This window comes from Hippocampus zosterae, chromosome 17, assembly GCF_025434085.1.
Source record: "Hippocampus zosterae strain Florida chromosome 17, ASM2543408v3, whole genome shotgun sequence".
Lineage (NCBI taxonomy): Eukaryota > Metazoa > Chordata > Actinopteri > Syngnathiformes > Syngnathidae > Hippocampus > Hippocampus zosterae.
In genome coordinates, this window is record NC_067467.1 from 9719864 (window position 1) to 9738281 (window position 18418).

The following is an 18418-nucleotide window of genomic DNA, read 5'->3' on the forward strand; positions in this document are numbered from 1 at the left end:
AAAACACAACGGTTCAAGAGATGCTAGGAAAAGTCCCAAAACCAAAGACAGAATTGTGCTTGGAGTCTACCCATAATTCATCATAAAATAGCATCATTCCACCAGCACCGCTATTCTAAAGCAACCACGCTCATCTCTGCCTTTTGACAAAGGACCTTTTTAGACCATATGTACGTGCGTATCTTCAAGAAGCCAGATTTTCACTGTTCTGAGATTTTTAAAAAACTGATGTGTCTATTGACAAGTGATTTAATCGTGATAGGTTGTCGGAAAAGCAAACGGCACGAGTTTAGGGGGCTTTGAAAGGGTACATTGCTCTCAGGCCGGCCGTACGGAAGATCAAGCTCAAGGCCCAGCAGTGCATTTTTTTGGACATTTTTGTGGTCAGCATTGTATTAAAACCAGATGATTGGCTAATACTTCGGAAAATAAAGCTCCGTGCTATAATCCGAACTTGCCGTGACGACGAAGTCCTTTAAGGACCGACACCGCCATGCACTCAGTCGTATGACCGCATGCACAAGACCGTGACGCCCAGATCGTGGCGTATCTGACTTCGTCCAATCTTTGATTGTGACAATGAACAGATTCCACCAGAAACACCGTCTTCCTATAGGACCTGAAGTTCAGTAAAAGTCCACCGCAAGATTTTGCTTCGCTCTGAATATTTTTGGTCATATTAATTTTCAATGAATCCTCCGCCAAGGTCGCCGATGAAAAAAGGGAGACCCGCCACATGGATGGTAGCATTCCTTCTGTATTTGCAAACAGGTGGATCTTGCCTTGGCAAAAAATAACGTGCTTTTAGGTGATGAAGGAGTCTGGAGCTCCGGGAGCACTTAGGCACGTCTGAATGGCCAAGAGTCACTTACGAGATGACGGAGAGGTTCTCACTGAACATTACACAACAGAAATTGAGTGTTTATTTGGCTTGTTGATGAACAGCAACTGCATTTGCTCCTGAGTAAATATTTCATCCGGACTGGTGGTGGGACGGAACAAAACACAACTACTTTCTTCCCGTCCTGCTACACCTGCGGCTACTTTTAATTGAGAGTTTATCGATCTTAGGTTACCCACACCTGCCCAATGAGTGTGAGTACTTCTGTCACCTCTCATCCAGACGTGATTTTTCTTCCGCTAGGGCGAGGGCTCCAACTTCCTGCAGTTGGGCTCGTCCATCGAGCAGCAGATCAACGGCATGTTCAAGGTGATGGAGGAGTACAACTGGGACAGCTTTGTGGTCATCACCAGCCTGTACCCGGGCTATGAGGCCTACGTGGATTACGTCAAGGCCTACATTGACACCAGCTACTTCATGTGGGAGCTCCAGGACGTGCTAACGTTCGACATGTCCGCCGACACCACCAACGACATCCGGGCGCGACGGCTGTTGCAGCAGATTGACGCCCAGGTGCTCCTGGTTTACTGCTCCCACGAGGAGGCCCAGTACCTCTTCACCATGGCCGTCGAGGCCGGACTGGTCGGGCCGGGCTACATCTGGATCATCCCCAGCTTGGCGGTGGGCAACCCAGACATGTCACCACCCGACAGCTTCCCAGTGGGGCTCATCAGCATCATCACCGACCGCTGGAGGCTGAGCCTGAGGAAGAGGGTGCGGGACGGCGTGGCCATCGTGGTGAAGGGCGTGCAGAGCTACCGCAAGCAGAGGGGCTTCTTGCCGGAGGGACACAACGACTGCCACAATCCCGTCAAGACCCTGGCGACTAACGACACACTTTTCAGGTAAGCATGAGACTTTTTAATGCCTTGAAGGCTGGCGTGGAATTGACGGCCACGTGACGATGACATGTTCAGATCGTGAAGTTAGCGCAAACACCTTCAGCTTCAGATTCTTGAAACTGTTCCAGAATTCCTTTCAACTCGTCCAGAGTTCCAGTTGACGTAAAACCGCCTCAAAATATCATACTGCCACCACAAAAATGTCAGGAAAAGCCGACTACAGCATGTTCCGATGATTCCAGAAGGAGACTTCAGGGGAGTAGTGGGAATAACTACCGGTATTTGACAATCCAAGCAATTTTTCAGATGCATTGGCGCCATGTTGCCCTCGGCCTTTTCCTGACGGTTTGTTGTAAAGACATATCCTTGGCCTGAAATCGGCAACAATTGCTTTGATAAAATATTGCACATTCCGCCACCCCAACCCCCCCTCCCAAGACATCTGTTCCCCGCAGGCTGCGCAGCTTCGTCTTTCCCAACTACCTGACACAGTAATTCAAATTCCACTATTGCGCTTAGCTCGCCGACAAAGGCCTTGATAAAGCCAACAGCAACGGAAATGAAGATCCCTTTAGGGCAAAGATGTCAAATGTAAGGCCCGGGGGCCAGATCTGGCCCGTCACATAATTTTATGTGGCCTGCGAAAACAAATCAAAGATGACAACTTCCATGATGTTTGCTAAATTGCATTCCAAAATTTCTAATTCTCATATGTAGTAAAAAAAGAGATATTGTCAGCATTTTCCTGCTAGCAAACCCCTCATTGGAGTTACTTTAAAAATAGTTGAATAAACCATTATTCTTTACTTATCAGGGCGGCCCGGTAGTCCAGTGGTTAGCACGTCGGCTTCACAGTGCAGAGGTACCGGGTTCGATTCCAGCTCCGGCCTCCCTGCGTGGGTTTTCTCCGGGTGCTCCGGTTTCCTCCCACTTTCCAAAAACATGCATGGCAGGCTGATTGGACGTTCTAAATTGTCCCTAGGTTTGAATGTGGGCGTAGATGGTTGTTTGTCTCTGTGTGCCCTGCAATTGGCTGGCAACTGATTCAGGGTGTCCCCCCGCCTACTGCCCGAAGATAGGCTCCAGCACCCCCCGCGACCCTAGTGAGGATCAAGCGGTTCAGAAAATGGATGGATGGATTCTTTACTTATCAATAGGGTTTCACAGTCAAAACGGCCCATCCAAGGGAAACGGTAACTACAATGTGGCCCGTGACAAAATTGAGTTTGACACCCTATTTTAGGGAAACAATTGGGGACACTCGAGTCTGTCCTTTTTTTTTTTTTTTTTGCCGTCAGTCAAACTGTTCGATTGCGGTAAAAGCCAGGGACTATTTATGAATGGCCGCAAACGCCAAATCATAAATTTGCAATGAAATAGTGACGGAATGTTTATTTATGTGGCAAGTCATTCATGAGTTGGAGAGGGAAGCCCTGTTGCGGAAAGCTCTCGGGGAAGGACTCATTCAAATGCATGTTTGGATTGAGTCGAGCTGCACGGAGAATGTGAGAGAGAGTGATATCCAATTGGTTTATCCGATTCCGAGCGGCGCCGGGAAGGGGTCAATGCGGGACTGAGTGAATTGATTGAGTCCACCAGGGAAACATTGATATTCTTCACCGGAATATTTGCCCAGACATGCTGTTAATATATTTCCACAGATAAACCTACTCAAGTTATTTTGGGAGGTCTATCATATATTTGCCCTGGGACACTGGGGAAGACCGAGAGTTGTCGTTCCCCATCTTGCAAATAGTTCTTTTTTTCAAAGTGATGAGGAGCAGAATCAGTTTCGCGTTGTGGTGGAAGGCAACTTCCATTTCCACGCCAAAAAAGGCCTTACCAATGCTTCATTAGGCGCTGTTTTTTGTTTATGTTAAAATAAAAAGGCGATTTGTGGGGGGAGTTTTGGAGGCATTCGCTTGTGCCTGACATGCTAGCAATGTGGATACATGGCACACTTCCTGAAAAGACCATTTCACATCTCAAGACGTAAAACGTTCATTTATTTATCCAGGACTATTTGGTGCGGTGCTGCAGATTTATGGCCACTGTCAGTCCCCTAAACTGTGTCCTCACCCGCTACCATCTATCTCATCACGCCTTTATACCTCCGGGACGGTCGGGGAATTGAGTGTGGGGGAGTCGCTGGTGACAGGCAGGTGTGGCCTGTCCTTAGAAATCCTAAAGAAAAAAAATAAAATGAAAAGGAGTTTATTAGAACAATACAACTAACCTCACCCTTTGCCATGGAACTTGGAGTAAATAAAACATGAATTAGATATTGCGCTTTCTGTTGAAATTGCATAAGAATGCTGAACCTCTTGGGTGGATAAAAAATGACGAATCTGGAGGAAAAAAAAGATAAACGTTTGGAAGACTGAATGTTGAGACATTGGAATTATTTTACTTAGTATAGAACTGCTGAATTTAGGGTGTTTGTCCATCCATCCATTTCTGATTTGTTTATCCTCACAAGGGCCTTTACCAGCTGTCTTCGGGCACTAGGTGGGGGACACCCTGAACCGGTTGCCAGCCAATCGTAGAGCACAAATTGACAAAGGATCATTCACATTCACAATCATACTAGGGACAATTTAGAGTGTTCCAATAACCTGACTAGCATGTTTTTGGAATGTGGGAGGAAACCGGAGTACCTGGAGAAAACCCACGCAGGCACCGGGAGAACATGCAAAACTGCACACAGGAAGGCCGCAGCCGTAATCGAACCATGCACCTCCTCAGCACTGTGAGCTGTGCTAACAAGTCGCCCACCGAATATTTTAATCTTGATTCTCCTCTGGGTTTGAGGTGAATTTTATTTAAAAAATATATATATATTCTCAATGGTGGAAATAGTTGCTTAGAAATGAGGAATCGTTTTACAGCACATCGGCTCAGAAATGTTGACTAATTCTTCTTGAATTATAAGGAAAGCAGTAATTGTGGTGAACGTGAAAAAAATAAAGGTTAATAGAGGTAAAGATGAGCATTTTAATGTTGACATAATTGATCAGCATATGTGGCAGAAAGCATCTTTTGTATTCCAACAAGGTTATTCGGGACACTGACAGCTGTTCCGCTGCTAATGGGACACATCTCTGGTGTCATCACTGTCGGGGAGACAACTTTGCCTTGTGTGAGGCCAAAACTGCCAATGGGGGAAAAAAAAGGTGGAAATGATGGAACACTATCCCAGGCTTTGATTCTGCACCGATCTCTCTCGAGATAACCCAGCGGGCACGATTTGAGCACCTACGTATTGAATGTGGAGCATACAGAAGAAAGCTTTTCCAATTTGGTCTTACATTCTTGCATATCAAACATGAACAAAGCCTTACGGTTCTCACTACATTGCTGTCTGGATAATGAAAGAGTTAACCTGTCATTTGGATTATCACAGATTACCCGACGGGGGTGTGGGGGGCTCTTCACTTTGATCACCTCCGCTGGAGTGATGGCAGAGGTGCGCAAGCGGCACCACTGTTCTGATCTAACAGCTGTGGAAGTGATGAAAACGAGCAATCAGAGGAGGCGGACGAAACAGAGGGGGAGCGGCTCGCGTTTGAAATTCAACATGGTTTCAGGACCCAGATAGAAAACGCTCGGACAGCCTTACATTGCAGTAGATGATGAGTTATTTCATACCACTTTTTTTTCCAGACTGATAACTGTACTCACTCTTGAGTCGTCAATGATACTGACACCACTCATACTTTTAATACAGGGTTCGACATTAACAGTGGCCCGTTGGCCAGTACAAATTTCATGAATCAATACGATGAAATCCACATGCTCCTGTTTTTTTAACCCTTTTCAGGGACAGCGGTTACTACAATGGACAGCTTTTTGTGGTCAGGTTACAGGGTGCATGAAAGGGTTAATATTCATATTTGAATATTTTTCTGCTTAAATTGATCAATCATTCCCATGTGGCTCACAATTTTTTGTCAGGTTAAATCCTTCCAGGGATGGCATCAACAAAATATATGAAGTCTGGAAAATGTAAAATACATCAGCGATGAGAAACGACTATAAAAATTATTCATTCATTCATCTTCCGAACCGCTTGATCCTCACTAGGGTCGCGGGGGGTGCTGGAGCCGATCCCAGCTTTCTCCGGGCAGTAGGCGGGGGACACCCTGAATCGGTTGCCAGCCAATCGCAGGGCACACAGAGACGAACAACCATTCACGCTCACACTCACACCTAGGGACAATTTAGAGTGTCCAATCAGCCTGCCACGCATGTTTTTGGAATGTGGGAGGAAACCGGAGCACCCGGAGAAAACCCACGCAGACCCGGGGAGAACATGCAAACTCCACACAGGGAGGCCGGAGCTGGAATCGAACCCGGTTCCTCTGCACTGTGAAGCCAACGTGCTAACCACTGGACCACCGGGCCGCACTATAAAAATTAGAATGTTTTATTTTGGTGTTTTTTTGGTGGATTCTTTTTTTTTTTTTTTTTTTTTTTTTACAATCCCTAAGAATTCTTCAGCAAACACTGATCAATATTCAACATGCACTGCAGGAAAATTTGTTGAAAAAAAATTCCAAAACATGAAAAATATTTGGTGGGCTGGGGTAATCTGCAACAATGCCAGTCTGTGGGTGCCGAACAATGAGTATGAAGGTCTCGACTGTAGATAAAATTTGTATTACCATCACCCACCAGTATATGACAAACATCTCTTCGTTTCACTTACAGTGGGTTTTATAATATATTTTTTGTGGATTTGGAATGATTTGCAAGATAAACATAGTACCTCAATAATATACAAATTTTGAGTGAGAAGATTTTTGTCAACCAACTCGACGTGACGAGCCGATATTCACCCCCTATTCTTTATTTTCAACTCAAAATCTGTGCTGACCCCAAATCAAAAGTAATGCATCGACTGTCATCCGTTCGTAATCATGACAGATATGCAGAAGTTTGAATTTCACAGGCGAGCTGGGCGAAACGCTTTTCCACGTCTCCTCATTAAGAAACATGCTTGACAAATGTGATACAGTCGAGGGGTGGCAGTAAACGGTTAGATTTCAGTTGATGAATATAAATGTCCCTGACAGCGAACGAGATAATGTAACTCGGTGGGCTGGATGAAAGAAGCGATCCGTGCTTTGGGAACAAAATCGACTACACCTCCTGCAGACTGAACAGGAAGCAACAAACATCACTTCTTTTGTTTTTGGGTCACCGACTTGACCTGGCCTGTGGGTTTTCCTTCTGTCTTTTCATTTCAGGCACATGCTGAACATAACCTGGGAGCACAACGACTTTTCCTTCAATGCCAACGGCTACCTGGTGAACCCGGCAATGAACATCATCTCGCTGGACCGAGAGAGGCAGTGGGACAAGGTAATGAACGCTCAGTTCAGAACAAGTCGACTTTGAGCCGCGCAGGGAGTGATTTCATCCATCAGTGATCTCGTTATTGAGGCTAGTTAGAGGGCTGCGCTCACACCAGTGAACCACTTAATGAAGGATCGTCTCACGCCTGCCGCCGTCAACTCCGTCAGGCGCGTGCACTTGAGCTGGCTAATTTGGAGGTGTGGGTAAGTCACAGAAGTGCAAGTCATAAGTCGCGCTTCGATTCTTAAATTTCAAGTCCTTCGTGACCGTGGCAAAAATCACACAAGTCAAGACCATTCCCTGCGACATTTTGAGTCCAGCCAAGCAAGTCAGAAGTCAAGTCTCACAATCTTGCTTCGTCACGATCAGTGGCCATTGGGAATTTGGGGAAAGTGTTTATTTTCCCGAACGGCCGGTGCATTTCCGTGCCGGTCAAGAGGCATTGTGGTTCCGATTTGTGTTTCAAGTGGGTTAGCATTTCAGATGGAGAAGTATCAAGTCAGACTTTACGGATTTTGCGATCCGCTTCATCTTCACAAGGGTCGTAGGACGTGCCGGAGCCTATTCCAGCCGTCTTCGGGCAGTAGGCGGGGGACACCCTGAAGCGGTTGCCAGCCAAGGCACAATAAGGCACACATTGACAAACAATCGTTCACACTCACAACCACACCTCTGGACAATTTTAGAGTGTTCAATTGGCCTACCATGGATGTTTTTGGAATATGCGAGGAAACCGCAGTACCCGGAGAAAACCCACGCAGGCACGGGGAGAACATGCAAACTTCACACAGGGAAGACAGAGCTGGAATCGAACACGGTACCTCAGCACTGTGGTCTTTATCCTCAGAGGCTCAACGTGGATTCGGCCTTCTGATTGGCTTTTTCTGAACTTGTTTTAGTTCTGATCGCCTTCTCTTGACTTCTTTTAGCGCTTTTGTTCTAGAGTCTGGTGCTAACACAGTTTCGACCCATCCACCTTCAGTTGGACAGTTCTAGTGTGTTTTAATCAACTTTAAATCAGCAGAATGTCCTCGATATAGTGGCCATTGTTCAGTGGGGTGTGTGAAATTACGGTAAGTCTGGAAGATGGCACAGGAGAGGATGAGGAAGCCCCGCAGGAGCAAAACAGGGATAAGTTCAATCTTAGTTCTTGCGGTTGATCTGATATCAGGTTCTAAATGATTGCTAAAAAGTGACAAAATGCCATTTATTTTTCATTTCACACCCGCAAGGTGTCTCAATTTTTACCCCAAGTCAATACATGCTCGGTTGATGAAAGGACAATCCAGACTTTCAATTAGATTTCTGCAAACCAGAGACCGAAAACCCATCGTCACAAGTCAGGATGGATATCGTGCATTGGGTTTCAAGGCCAAGATTAGGTTCCCATTTGGGTTGCAAGGTACAAGGAGAGAACCATGGTTACACTTTCAAAGTTGGAATTTAAGCCAGGAGTAAGGTTTCAAATCTGAGCTTCAAATTAAATTTATGGTTACAGGACGGGGTTTTCTTTCCTGTCTGAAAAGATACCTGCAAATTTATTAGTAAATGCCGAAAGAGAATGGGATTGATGATGGAACCGGATTGTGAAGTAGACACCCGACGGAGTCGCTATGCATCGAATTCGCAAAATGTGCCAATCTGAAACCCAAAGCAAAGAATCTGCAATGTGCAGACCGACAATAACTAAAAATCCCCCCAAAAAAGATTCGGTATCATTTCGTCATTATCAGCGTTTCAATGAGCGCTCAAGACTTTCTGTTCTTGCCGTCACTCCATCTTATCACGCCGGTTTCACCTTTCAAGGATGCGTCGACGATTGAGATCCGTGTCTGAGGGGAAAAAAAAACGCAACAAAAACACCGGGATGCCTCGCTTCTCATTTGTGTTTTTTAGCCGCCGACTCGATTGAGGGCCGCAAGGGTAAAACAGCGGCAGCCGATCGGCGTGATAGGCGTCAAACGGAGAATTGCGCGTTTGCCCGCCCTTTTCCCTTCGCTGCCGTGTGTGATTTCATTTAGCTTGTTGAAAGTTGCCAGCCCCGGTACATGTTCTGCTCTTATAAAGTGTCGGAGTCATTGTTTTCAGATTACATTTTTTTTTTTTATATTGACAAAACGCATCTTTATTCTTGTCAAGATCCTGAAAGCGTTTTTGAAAAATTATCATCACATTTCAATTGTCTTTGCTGAGAAACTACGATTTTATCATTATAATTAGTTTTTTTGTTTTTCCTTCAAAATGGGCCACTTTTTCATTCCTGTGGCGTTTCGACAAGTGCTAGTGATTGTTGACCGGCGTTAGGATCATGAAGGGGGCCCTCGAAAATTGTTTTGCACCGCTCGAGTGGCGCCTGAGGATTCAATTCTGCACCTCATTTACGTAGTGAGCCCAATTCCCCCACCGCCGGTAATTAGAATTAGCAAACTGGTTGTTGCGTGGCGCATAAAATTGGAGCGTCTCCGTCGGGCCTGACCCAAAAATCAATTTCCTCTCAAATGTCCACAATCGGCGGCCAGGTCCTGACGCACAAAACCTAGCAAAGGATGAGCGATAACGGTGGGGGCCAGAGAGGGGGGTGGGGGAGTAAATGGGGATGGCTGCATTAAGATGGAAGATTGTGATAAAAGAGCGTTATGTGGGTGCATCCTCAGCACTTTCATCTCACGCGCTGCGGGCGAAAAGGCCTCATTGCTCACATGTGCCGCCACTTTATTTGTGCTTTAAAAGGCAGCGTAAAACTGATTTAGTACATCTTTAACTGTTTGGACGTGGCCTCCTCTAAAGAGACATTACTTTTACGCCACACCGGTGTTTAAACCCGCGGTTGGAGTTTCAAAGTAGGGTCGTTAGCCAGGTTTAGGGTTTCCAGACAGTGAGGTTTTTGGATTAGAATTACAGAACCGGGTGAGGATTTCAAATTAGGGTCTGGTTAGTTGAAGTTAAAATAACTTTTCAACTCCAAAGTAAGGGTTCCACATTCGGGTTATTGAAAATACATAATGTTAAATTAATTTAGGATTAGGGTTTCACATTTAAATTTAAGGTTTCAAATTGGGGTTTTCAGATCGCGCTAGCGCTCCAAAATAGGGTTTGAAAAAAGGGGTTCAAACCCGGAAATTTCTGTTTCAGGTGGGAACTTACGAGATGAGCATCCTCCAAATGAGGTACCCGGTATGGCCCCGCTACGGTTCCTACCTGGAGCCCGTGTCTGACTACAGGCACCTTACGGTGGCCACGCTGGAGGAGCGGCCTTTTGTTATCGTGGAGGCCGTGGACCCTGTGACCGGAACCTGCGTCAGCAACACGGTGCCGTGCAGACGACAGTCCAACAAGACGGAGGCGTAAGTGAACCAGCGCGTCAAAACAAACACCCAAACAACAATTTGTGTCTCAGTCGCGCAATAGCTTTCATTTGGTGGACTATAGTGAGTCCCCACTTTTCATGGATGGGACTGAACCTTACAGTGAATAGCACAAATCTGTGAATAATTCTGACCCCAACCCCCCCAAAAAAGGACTTCAAACTGAATCCTTCAAACCACTTCAAACTGAGAGGATCATAAAGCATTAACACCAGCCATTGAGAATGTACACAATTGTGAACTCTTGGTAGATTGACAACCGTGTTCAAATATTTTTCACCACCAACGAACCAACTTCACATGAGTCTCATCAACAGCTAACAAAATAGCCTAAATAACATGCTAGCATAAACTGATGTGACATCATGCATGGTCAACCAAATCTTCGCGCACAAACCGTATCTCAACAAAAAACACAGCCGTATCGCAACCAAAGGCATCACCAATCAATCTCTCCGCCCTAAGCGCCTGCCTCACTGACATAAATCTTTGGATGAACGAAAACCTGGAAGAGTCAAAAATCAAAACACGTCACCAAATCATCTTTCTTTCACTTCCGAAAACCTAACACGCGTCCGCTCTGACTAGCGCAACGACATTCTGCACGGTCTCCCTTCCATTGTCCTCTAAAAATGTCAATGTTCAAGTCTCAACTGTCCAGTTGCTCACCCACTCAACTCGCTTTCATTTCAACACGCATGAACCACCGGATTTGGTAGCTCCCCGTCGTCAATCACGAATGTTTGCCTGTTCACAAAAAAAAAATCTGTACTACATTGAGCCAGTCCTAGGCAGAAAAAAAAAGATTTACAAGATCCTCCTCTTAACCTACAAAGCTCTGAATAACCCGACACCCCGGAGTGATCTCCATCGCCACTCTTGCACTCGCCGCCTCCGTTCTGCTGATGCCAAGTTTCTCAGCCCTCAATTACCAAGTATCACAGCGCGTGTTACAGAACCTTTACCACTGTCGCCCCAATCCTCTGTAACCTACCTGCCCCTTGACATCCGCTACTCTGACAGCCTCATCTCATTGAAAAGTCAAGTCAAATGCCATCTGTTCAAGATGGCCCACAGCATCTGACCATCCGCCTACATGCCCCCACCTTTCTGTTCGCGCTAACTGTTTGCATATACCTGTATGTCAAACATCTTCTTATCATTACGGTCAGTGAATATTTAAAGGAAAACCCCATTAGACCACGACTATAAGGCAATCAAATGGAAAGCTAGCATAAAGGAGCCTCCTTTTGTAGGCCAAACTGCTAATACTCGCTCAGCTCAAGGAAACGGAAACACGGGGAATACATTTCTTAATGTCTGCTGAACAATTTGTGATGTTTGGCTACATGCTGATAAACATCCTCAAACGGATGACAAAATCCCCAGCAGGGAGTCTGATCAACAGCCTTTTCACAGTCCGCTAATTAGCGTCCCAATGAGACCACCGCTTGGAATCACTGTGAGCATTCCGGTGCGCTAGCATGTCCCGTCTTAATTGATTTCCTATCGTATGCAAAGGTGCCATGCTGTGCAAGATGAAGAGTCTCATCCTCTGCCTTTGGCGTCTTATCACTCACGGAGAGGTGCGAGACCCGTCGGCCGGGGAGCAGAGCGTCCCGCGATCGACCCTTCATTAACGTGGCGCTTGTTTTCCGTTAATGGGATCGCGTTCCTTGACGGTTATGGAAGGTGCTCCTCCCCTCGTTGAAAACGTCAACATTGTGTCAGACGAGTCGGCGGCGGAGACGAGTCAGTGGAGCGTTCTCCATGTGTTGAGTTTGAAAAAGGAGAAAGCCGGGGTGGCGGAGGCTGAAATGGCTTTTCCGGAGGACTGGCGCTAAGCGGGAGGGCGCTTGCAGTTTTTGGGCCGCCGGCCAAAAGCATCCGTGTTTGTAGAGTCGTTTCCGAGGAAGTGGGGATCATACAAACAAGCGTTTCTTGACTGTTTTTGCCAGTCGACTCATGATAGACGTAGCGATTAAATTTCATGGTGCTAACTATAACTGGCTGTGGGGGTTGTATTGAAAAAAAATGCAGTGTGATAAAAGACAGGGTTAGGATTTCGGAGTACCGTATTTTCCCGACTATAAGACGCCATTAAAAGTCTTAAATTTTCTCCAAAATGGACAGGACGCCTTATGATGCGGAGCGTCTTGTGTATGCGCGGAGTTCCAAAACCTGACTGACAGCCGACACGCTGTTTATATAGAGAAAAGGCGGAAGTGACTGTGACAGGCATGCGGCAAAGAAGTCGGTCAATCAGTGAAGGGTGAGCGTGTATATATACATATATGGAGAGAGAGAGAGAGAAAAGGCAGACGTGAGTGAGGACAGGCATGCGGCGATGAAGTTTGCCAATGAGTGAAGGGTGGGCGTGTAAGTGGACTCTAAAGGGACGCCCCAAGTCAAGCGTAATGAGACTGCGCCCAACCATACGGTGCGCCGAATGGTCGTGAAAATACGGTAACTTTAAAAAGCAGAACTAAGGTGTCAAGTTGGGGTTAGGGTTTCGAGCCAGGGTTAAGCTTTGGAGGAAGGGTTTCAAGACAGAATTAGTTTTGAAGTAAGGTTTCTAGTCAGGGTTAGGGCATCACATTTAGGCTTCTAAAGTCAGGCTTCAAGATTGAGGTTTCAAGACAAGGGTTGGGTTTCAAATTAAAGTTTCAAGTCAGGGTTAGATTTTGAAAAAGGGATTTTTAAGACCGTGTTTAAACCAAGGAAAAGTGTCGTGGTTCTGTTTGTGGCCGCCAGGTGACACTGTAGGGCTCCACCTGCAGTTGCACACCTGTTGGTCATTGTGTCATTAGTTTTTTTGTTTCAAAGGACTCCCGGCACGACCACTCAGTGTCGGGTCATCGTTGCTGTGTGCACGTGTCATGTTTTGTTTTCTGTCTTAGGTTTTTACTACTTTGATTTCTTGTGATTTTGCTGGACTTTATTTGAGTGAGGTTTTGAGTTAGTTACTCCAGTGTATTCCTGTTTGCATTTTGGTCAGCCAACCTGCTCATCCCTGCCTCCCTGCTTTTTGGGGTCCTCCAACTGCCACCTCGCAAAACGTGACAGAAAAGTGGTTCAAAGGGTCATAAGGAAAGGTTTCAAAACAGAAATAGGGTTTTGAAGCTGGGTTTCACCACAGGGTTAGGATTTCAAACTGGGATTACCACTTGAAGCCAGAGTTAGGATTTTGGAAGCAGAGGTAGGGTTTTAAGGCTGGGTTAGGGTTTGCAACTGTTGAAAGGGTGCGTAGTCAACATGTGTATTTGTCAGCTAATGGCGCTGACTTCGAGGTGATGAAAGACAGATCCAGCAGTAGCAGAGGTCAATACCTCACACGAGTTGCACGTGCCACAATCAATCGATGGCAAAGTAAAGATTTCCCCACGGTTGGAACGAACATCGTTCATCATGACTGACTAGATTTTTTTTTTTTGCGCCGCAGAATCGTGGGCCACACGGAGCCGTACACCAAGCTGTGCTGCAAGGGATTCTGCATCGACATCCTCAAGAAGTTGTCGCGCAACATCAAGTTCTCCTACGACCTCTACCTCGTCACCAACGGGAAGCACGGCAAGCTGGTGCGTGGCATCTGGAACGGCATGATTGGAGAGGTAACCCGCCGCAACATTTTAGCAATTGTTCAAAATGAAAAATCGAAACGATTAAATGTCAAATTCTGTTCAATCGGAGAGAACATTTAAAGAAAAAACTTTTATGAAATAAAACTCCTCAATTCATTTCAACATAGTTTCTTGGCACATAGTGGTCTCACAACACTGCTTTGATCTAAATGGAGCTCCTCAATTCACTTCTTGATGCTAATGTGCAACAAAATGGAACCAAACTTTTATTGCTTTGGTCTGAGCGTAACAAAAGTAAATAGTCAAATTTCTAAGTGGATAACTGCAGATAGGTTCCCCCCCAAAAAATCCAAATTGTAAAAGTCTACACACCCTGGTTCAAATGTCAGGTTTTTATGGAATAAAAACATATGACCAAGATAACAATTTAATTTTCCTGTAACCTGTGCAACCCAGGACAACAAAAAAATAAATAACAGCTTTTTGAGCGCGCAAGTAAAAATAATCAATGGCGATAATGTGGTTGCACAAGTGTGCACACCCTCTTCACGGGGGATGTGGTTGTGTTCAGACTCATCCAATCACATCCAAATTCAGGCAAATGCGGGATAGCACACATGTGGCACCAGTTCACGGTCCTCTGATTAACCTCAAATCTATTTTGGACCAGCCAGTTCCATGGCTCATTTTATAATGTTCTGTTGTTGAACATTGAAAATATTAATTTGGGCCAGGTTCACATGCACGCTTTGGTAAAGGGGATTTCTCTCTCAAGAGGAACTACTTAGTGTATTTGCACATTATCTCCACTGTTGCACATGATCAGCGATTACTTTCTACTTCCCGGGTGTAACATTTGCCTGGCAGACACTTTATGTAACTGAAACAAAGGGACCTTATGCTCTATGCTGGAGATATAATCTTGTCTTTTATACAGATCAAACTTAAAAGGAACAAATGAAAATCTCTCAAAAACCTGATGTTGTAGTAAAAAAGTAGATTTTTTAAAAAACTGCACCAAAAACACAATTTAAGGATGCAAAAAGCCAAATCAGCTTTAAATTACCGTATTTTCCGCACAATGAGGCATGAGACCTTCAATGAATGGCTTATTTCAAAACGATTTTCATATGATTGGGGGAGCACATTATAAGGCCCATAGAATAGAAACTACAATAGTGGCTGCGGTTGGGTTATGGATCCACTAGACTATGCTAAAGGGAATACAATACAATACAATACAATACAATACAGGTTTGTTTACATAGAGCTTTCTCAACTCCTGCAGCTGTAACAAAGCGTGTTACAGAACATTTAAAATACCACGTCAAAGAAATCAGATCCATATATAAAGCGTGTCAGATTATAAAACGCACTGTCGGCTCTTGAGAAAATTGAATGCTTTTAGATGATCCTTATAGTGTTTAAAATACGGTAGCTGTTGACCAGTGTCATCATGTCAGGAGGAAAATCTTGTTTTTTTTATTTTAAACTCCCCCCACCCACAACCCCGGCCCCCTCACAGGTATTCTACAAGCGTGCCGACATGGCCATCGGCTCGCTGACCATCAACGAAGAACGCTCAGAGATTATCGACTTCTCTGTGCCGTTCGTGGAGACGGGCATCAGCGTCATGGTGGCCAGGAGCAACGGCACTGTCTCACCGTCTGCCTTCTTAGGTCAGAAACAATTGCATTTTGTGGAGATTTTTCAATGATGTTTCCCCGTAGCTTCATGCACACACGCACGCACACACACACACACACATTTATTAACCGACATCAATATTTAACCACTGAGTGTCGCTTTTGGGTGTGCTCTGCAGAGCCGTACAGTCCCGCTGTGTGGGTGATGATGTTCGTAATGTGCCTCACTGTGGTCGCCATCACGGTGTTCGTCTTTGAATACTGCAGCCCGGTGGGCTACAACCGCAGCCTGGTTTCGGCTAAAGGTGAGGCATCCTCCCTCCTTCCTCCTCTTCCTCCTTCTCCTTTCTATCAGGTAATCAAGCTCACATAAGAAATCAATAGAAAAGAAATTGAGTTTAATCTTGGTGCCAAATGGCTTGAAAGAGTGTTTTTCATACTTTTTTTTTACCCCAAGTACGACCTCAAAAATACTTTCCAAATACCACCATTGTGACAACATTAAAATGCAGTGGCGTAGTAGATCTCAGGGTTCATCATGAAGAAGGCATTTTTCGTAAAATGTGGAGTTAATATTATTGTAAGACACTGTGTGACAATATGCTCAGTTTGAATATTAATACGGTGCGTAGAAGTAAGAATTGTACACAGGATCAAATTTGCCCTTTGTCCCTGGTTGAAATGCGACCGCGTGATCCGCAGAGCCTGGAGGCCCCACCTTCACCATCGGCAAGTCGGTGTGGCTTCTGTGGGGAATCGTCTTCAACAACTCGGTGCCCATCGAGAACCCCAAGGGGACCACCAGCAAGATCATGGTGCTTGTGTGGGCTTTCTTTGCCGTCATCTTCCTGGCGTCCTACACGGCTAACTTGGCCGCCTTCATGATCCAGGAGCAGTACATCGACACCGTGTCCGGCCTGAGCGACAAGAAGGTAGCAAGTTTAGGCTCTCAAATTAGGGTTTCAAGCCTGCGTCGCAGCCTGAGTCTATGCTTTCATGCCTGGGTTAAGGTTTTCAACAGGGGCTAGGTTGTCAAATTAGGGTTGAACCCCAGCATTAGTGTTTTAAAGTCTGGTTTTAACCAGCTCCAGGGTTGAAATGTAAGGTTACAACCCTGGGCTAGTGTTTCAAATTTGAGTTTGGAGCCAGGGTTGGGTTTTAAATTACGGTCTAACACGAACTTTCAAAGTAGAGTTTCAAGACTGGGTTAGGGTTTCAAATAAAGGTGGCAAACCTCAGTTCGGGTTTGAAGAAAGTGTTACGTCAGTGTCTAGTGTCAGGGCTTCAAATTAGGGTTTTGAGTCCGGGTTGTGGTTTGGAATTTTTAAGGAAGGGGATCAAACTACTACAGGGTTTCAAATCGAGGTTTGATTTTCCTTTAAACCACTTGTTGAAAAGCTGAGCCTTGTTTGAAAATTGCTGAATGACGCGTTGTGCGTGTTGCAGTTCCAGAAGCCACAGGAGCAATATCCTCCATTCCGCTTCGGCACGGTGCCCAACGGCAGCACGGAGCGCAACATCCGCAGCAACTACCCCGAGATGCACTCACACATGGTCAAGTACAATCAGAAGGGGGTCGAGGATGCCCTCAACAGCCTCAAGACCGGGTAGGTGTCCACCTCGAGGATGCGCGCACGACCCAAGCGCCCCTGCCAACTCACGTTCTTTTCGCGTTTGTCGCCGCCAGGAAGCTGGACGCCTTCATCTACGACGCCGCCGTGCTCAACTACATGGCGGGAAAAGACGAGGGCTGTAAACTGGTCACCATCGGCAGCGGCAAAGTCTTCGCCACCACTGGCTACGGCATCGCCTTGCAGAAGGACTCGCGATGGAAGAGGCCCATCGACCTGGCCCTGCTGCAGTTCCTGGCTGACGGTAGTGCCAATATTTCTCATGCTTGCCCAATCTTGATGCCTGTGGTTGTGATTTTGTGGTTCCGTATGCCAGGTGACACTCAGAAGCTGCAGACGGTGTGGCTGACGGGCATATGCCGCAATGAGAAGAAGGAGGTGATGAGCAGCAAGCTGGACATTGACAACATGGCGGGCGTCTTCTACATGCTTCTGGTGGCCATGGGCCTCAGCCTGCTGGTGTTCGCCTGGGAGCATCTGCTCTACTGGAAGCTGCGACACTCGCTGCGAAAGTCCCAACGCCTCGACTTCCTCCTGGCCATTAGCAGGGTACGTTTGTTGTCTCATTACTCATTATTATTTTTGGAGCCTGAAATTTTTCATTCAAGTGAGTTACACTTAGCTCCATATGCTTCTGGACCAATCAGGAGTACAACATGGCAGAGCTAGGGCGTTGCGACTAGAAGAGTGGCTTCTACTGGCAGAAGCCAAACCTCCAACATGGAAACCAAGCAAATATCCCATAGTGACAATAAAAGCATTTTCATTGGTGGAGGTAGCACTTCATTTGGCACATGCAGAAGATGCATCACCAAACGCAAACGCCCTGCTCCATTTCGGGCAAATGCTGAGATTGGATTCCCATTTCATCAAGCTAAGGAATTGTGACTATGTGAGTAGCATCGAACTTTCTAAAAAGGAGCCCCACTTTGAGTGGGTGGGTTGTGGATTGCTGTGGGGGGTGGTAGTGGGCTGGGATAAGTGAGTTAACCGAAACATAATACACAAATTTTCACTTGTGAAGACAGCACTTCATAAATGCGTCAATTGCTGTCGGTAACACATATCAAAGCACAAATGTCAGGATCTGTTGT

At 45.9% G+C, this 18418-nt stretch overlaps 1 protein-coding gene across 2 annotated transcripts in view; it reads left to right on the forward strand.

Moving 5' to 3' along the window:
* The window catches only part of grin2ca (glutamate receptor, ionotropic, N-methyl D-aspartate 2Ca), a 45720-nt gene that overhangs the window by 23330 nt on the left and 3972 nt on the right, over nt 1–18418 (forward strand). Inside the window, exons 3-12 of one of the 2 annotated variants that reach the window (XM_052048451.1) lie at nt 1145–1746; nt 6993–7107; nt 10234–10445; nt 13909–14077; nt 15573–15726; nt 15873–15998; nt 16396–16625; nt 17140–17300; nt 17381–17568; nt 17641–17873. In XM_052048451.1, coding sequence (XP_051904411.1) covers nt 1145–1746; nt 6993–7107; nt 10234–10445; nt 13909–14077; nt 15573–15726; nt 15873–15998; nt 16396–16625; nt 17140–17300; nt 17381–17568; nt 17641–17873 — 2190 coding nt within the window. Of the gene's footprint in view, nt 1–1144; nt 1747–6992; nt 7108–10233; nt 10446–13908; nt 14078–15572; nt 15727–15872; nt 15999–16395; nt 16626–17139; nt 17301–17380; nt 17874–18418 lie in introns of both variants that reach the window. The other variant, XM_052048450.1, reaches the window with a different exon arrangement.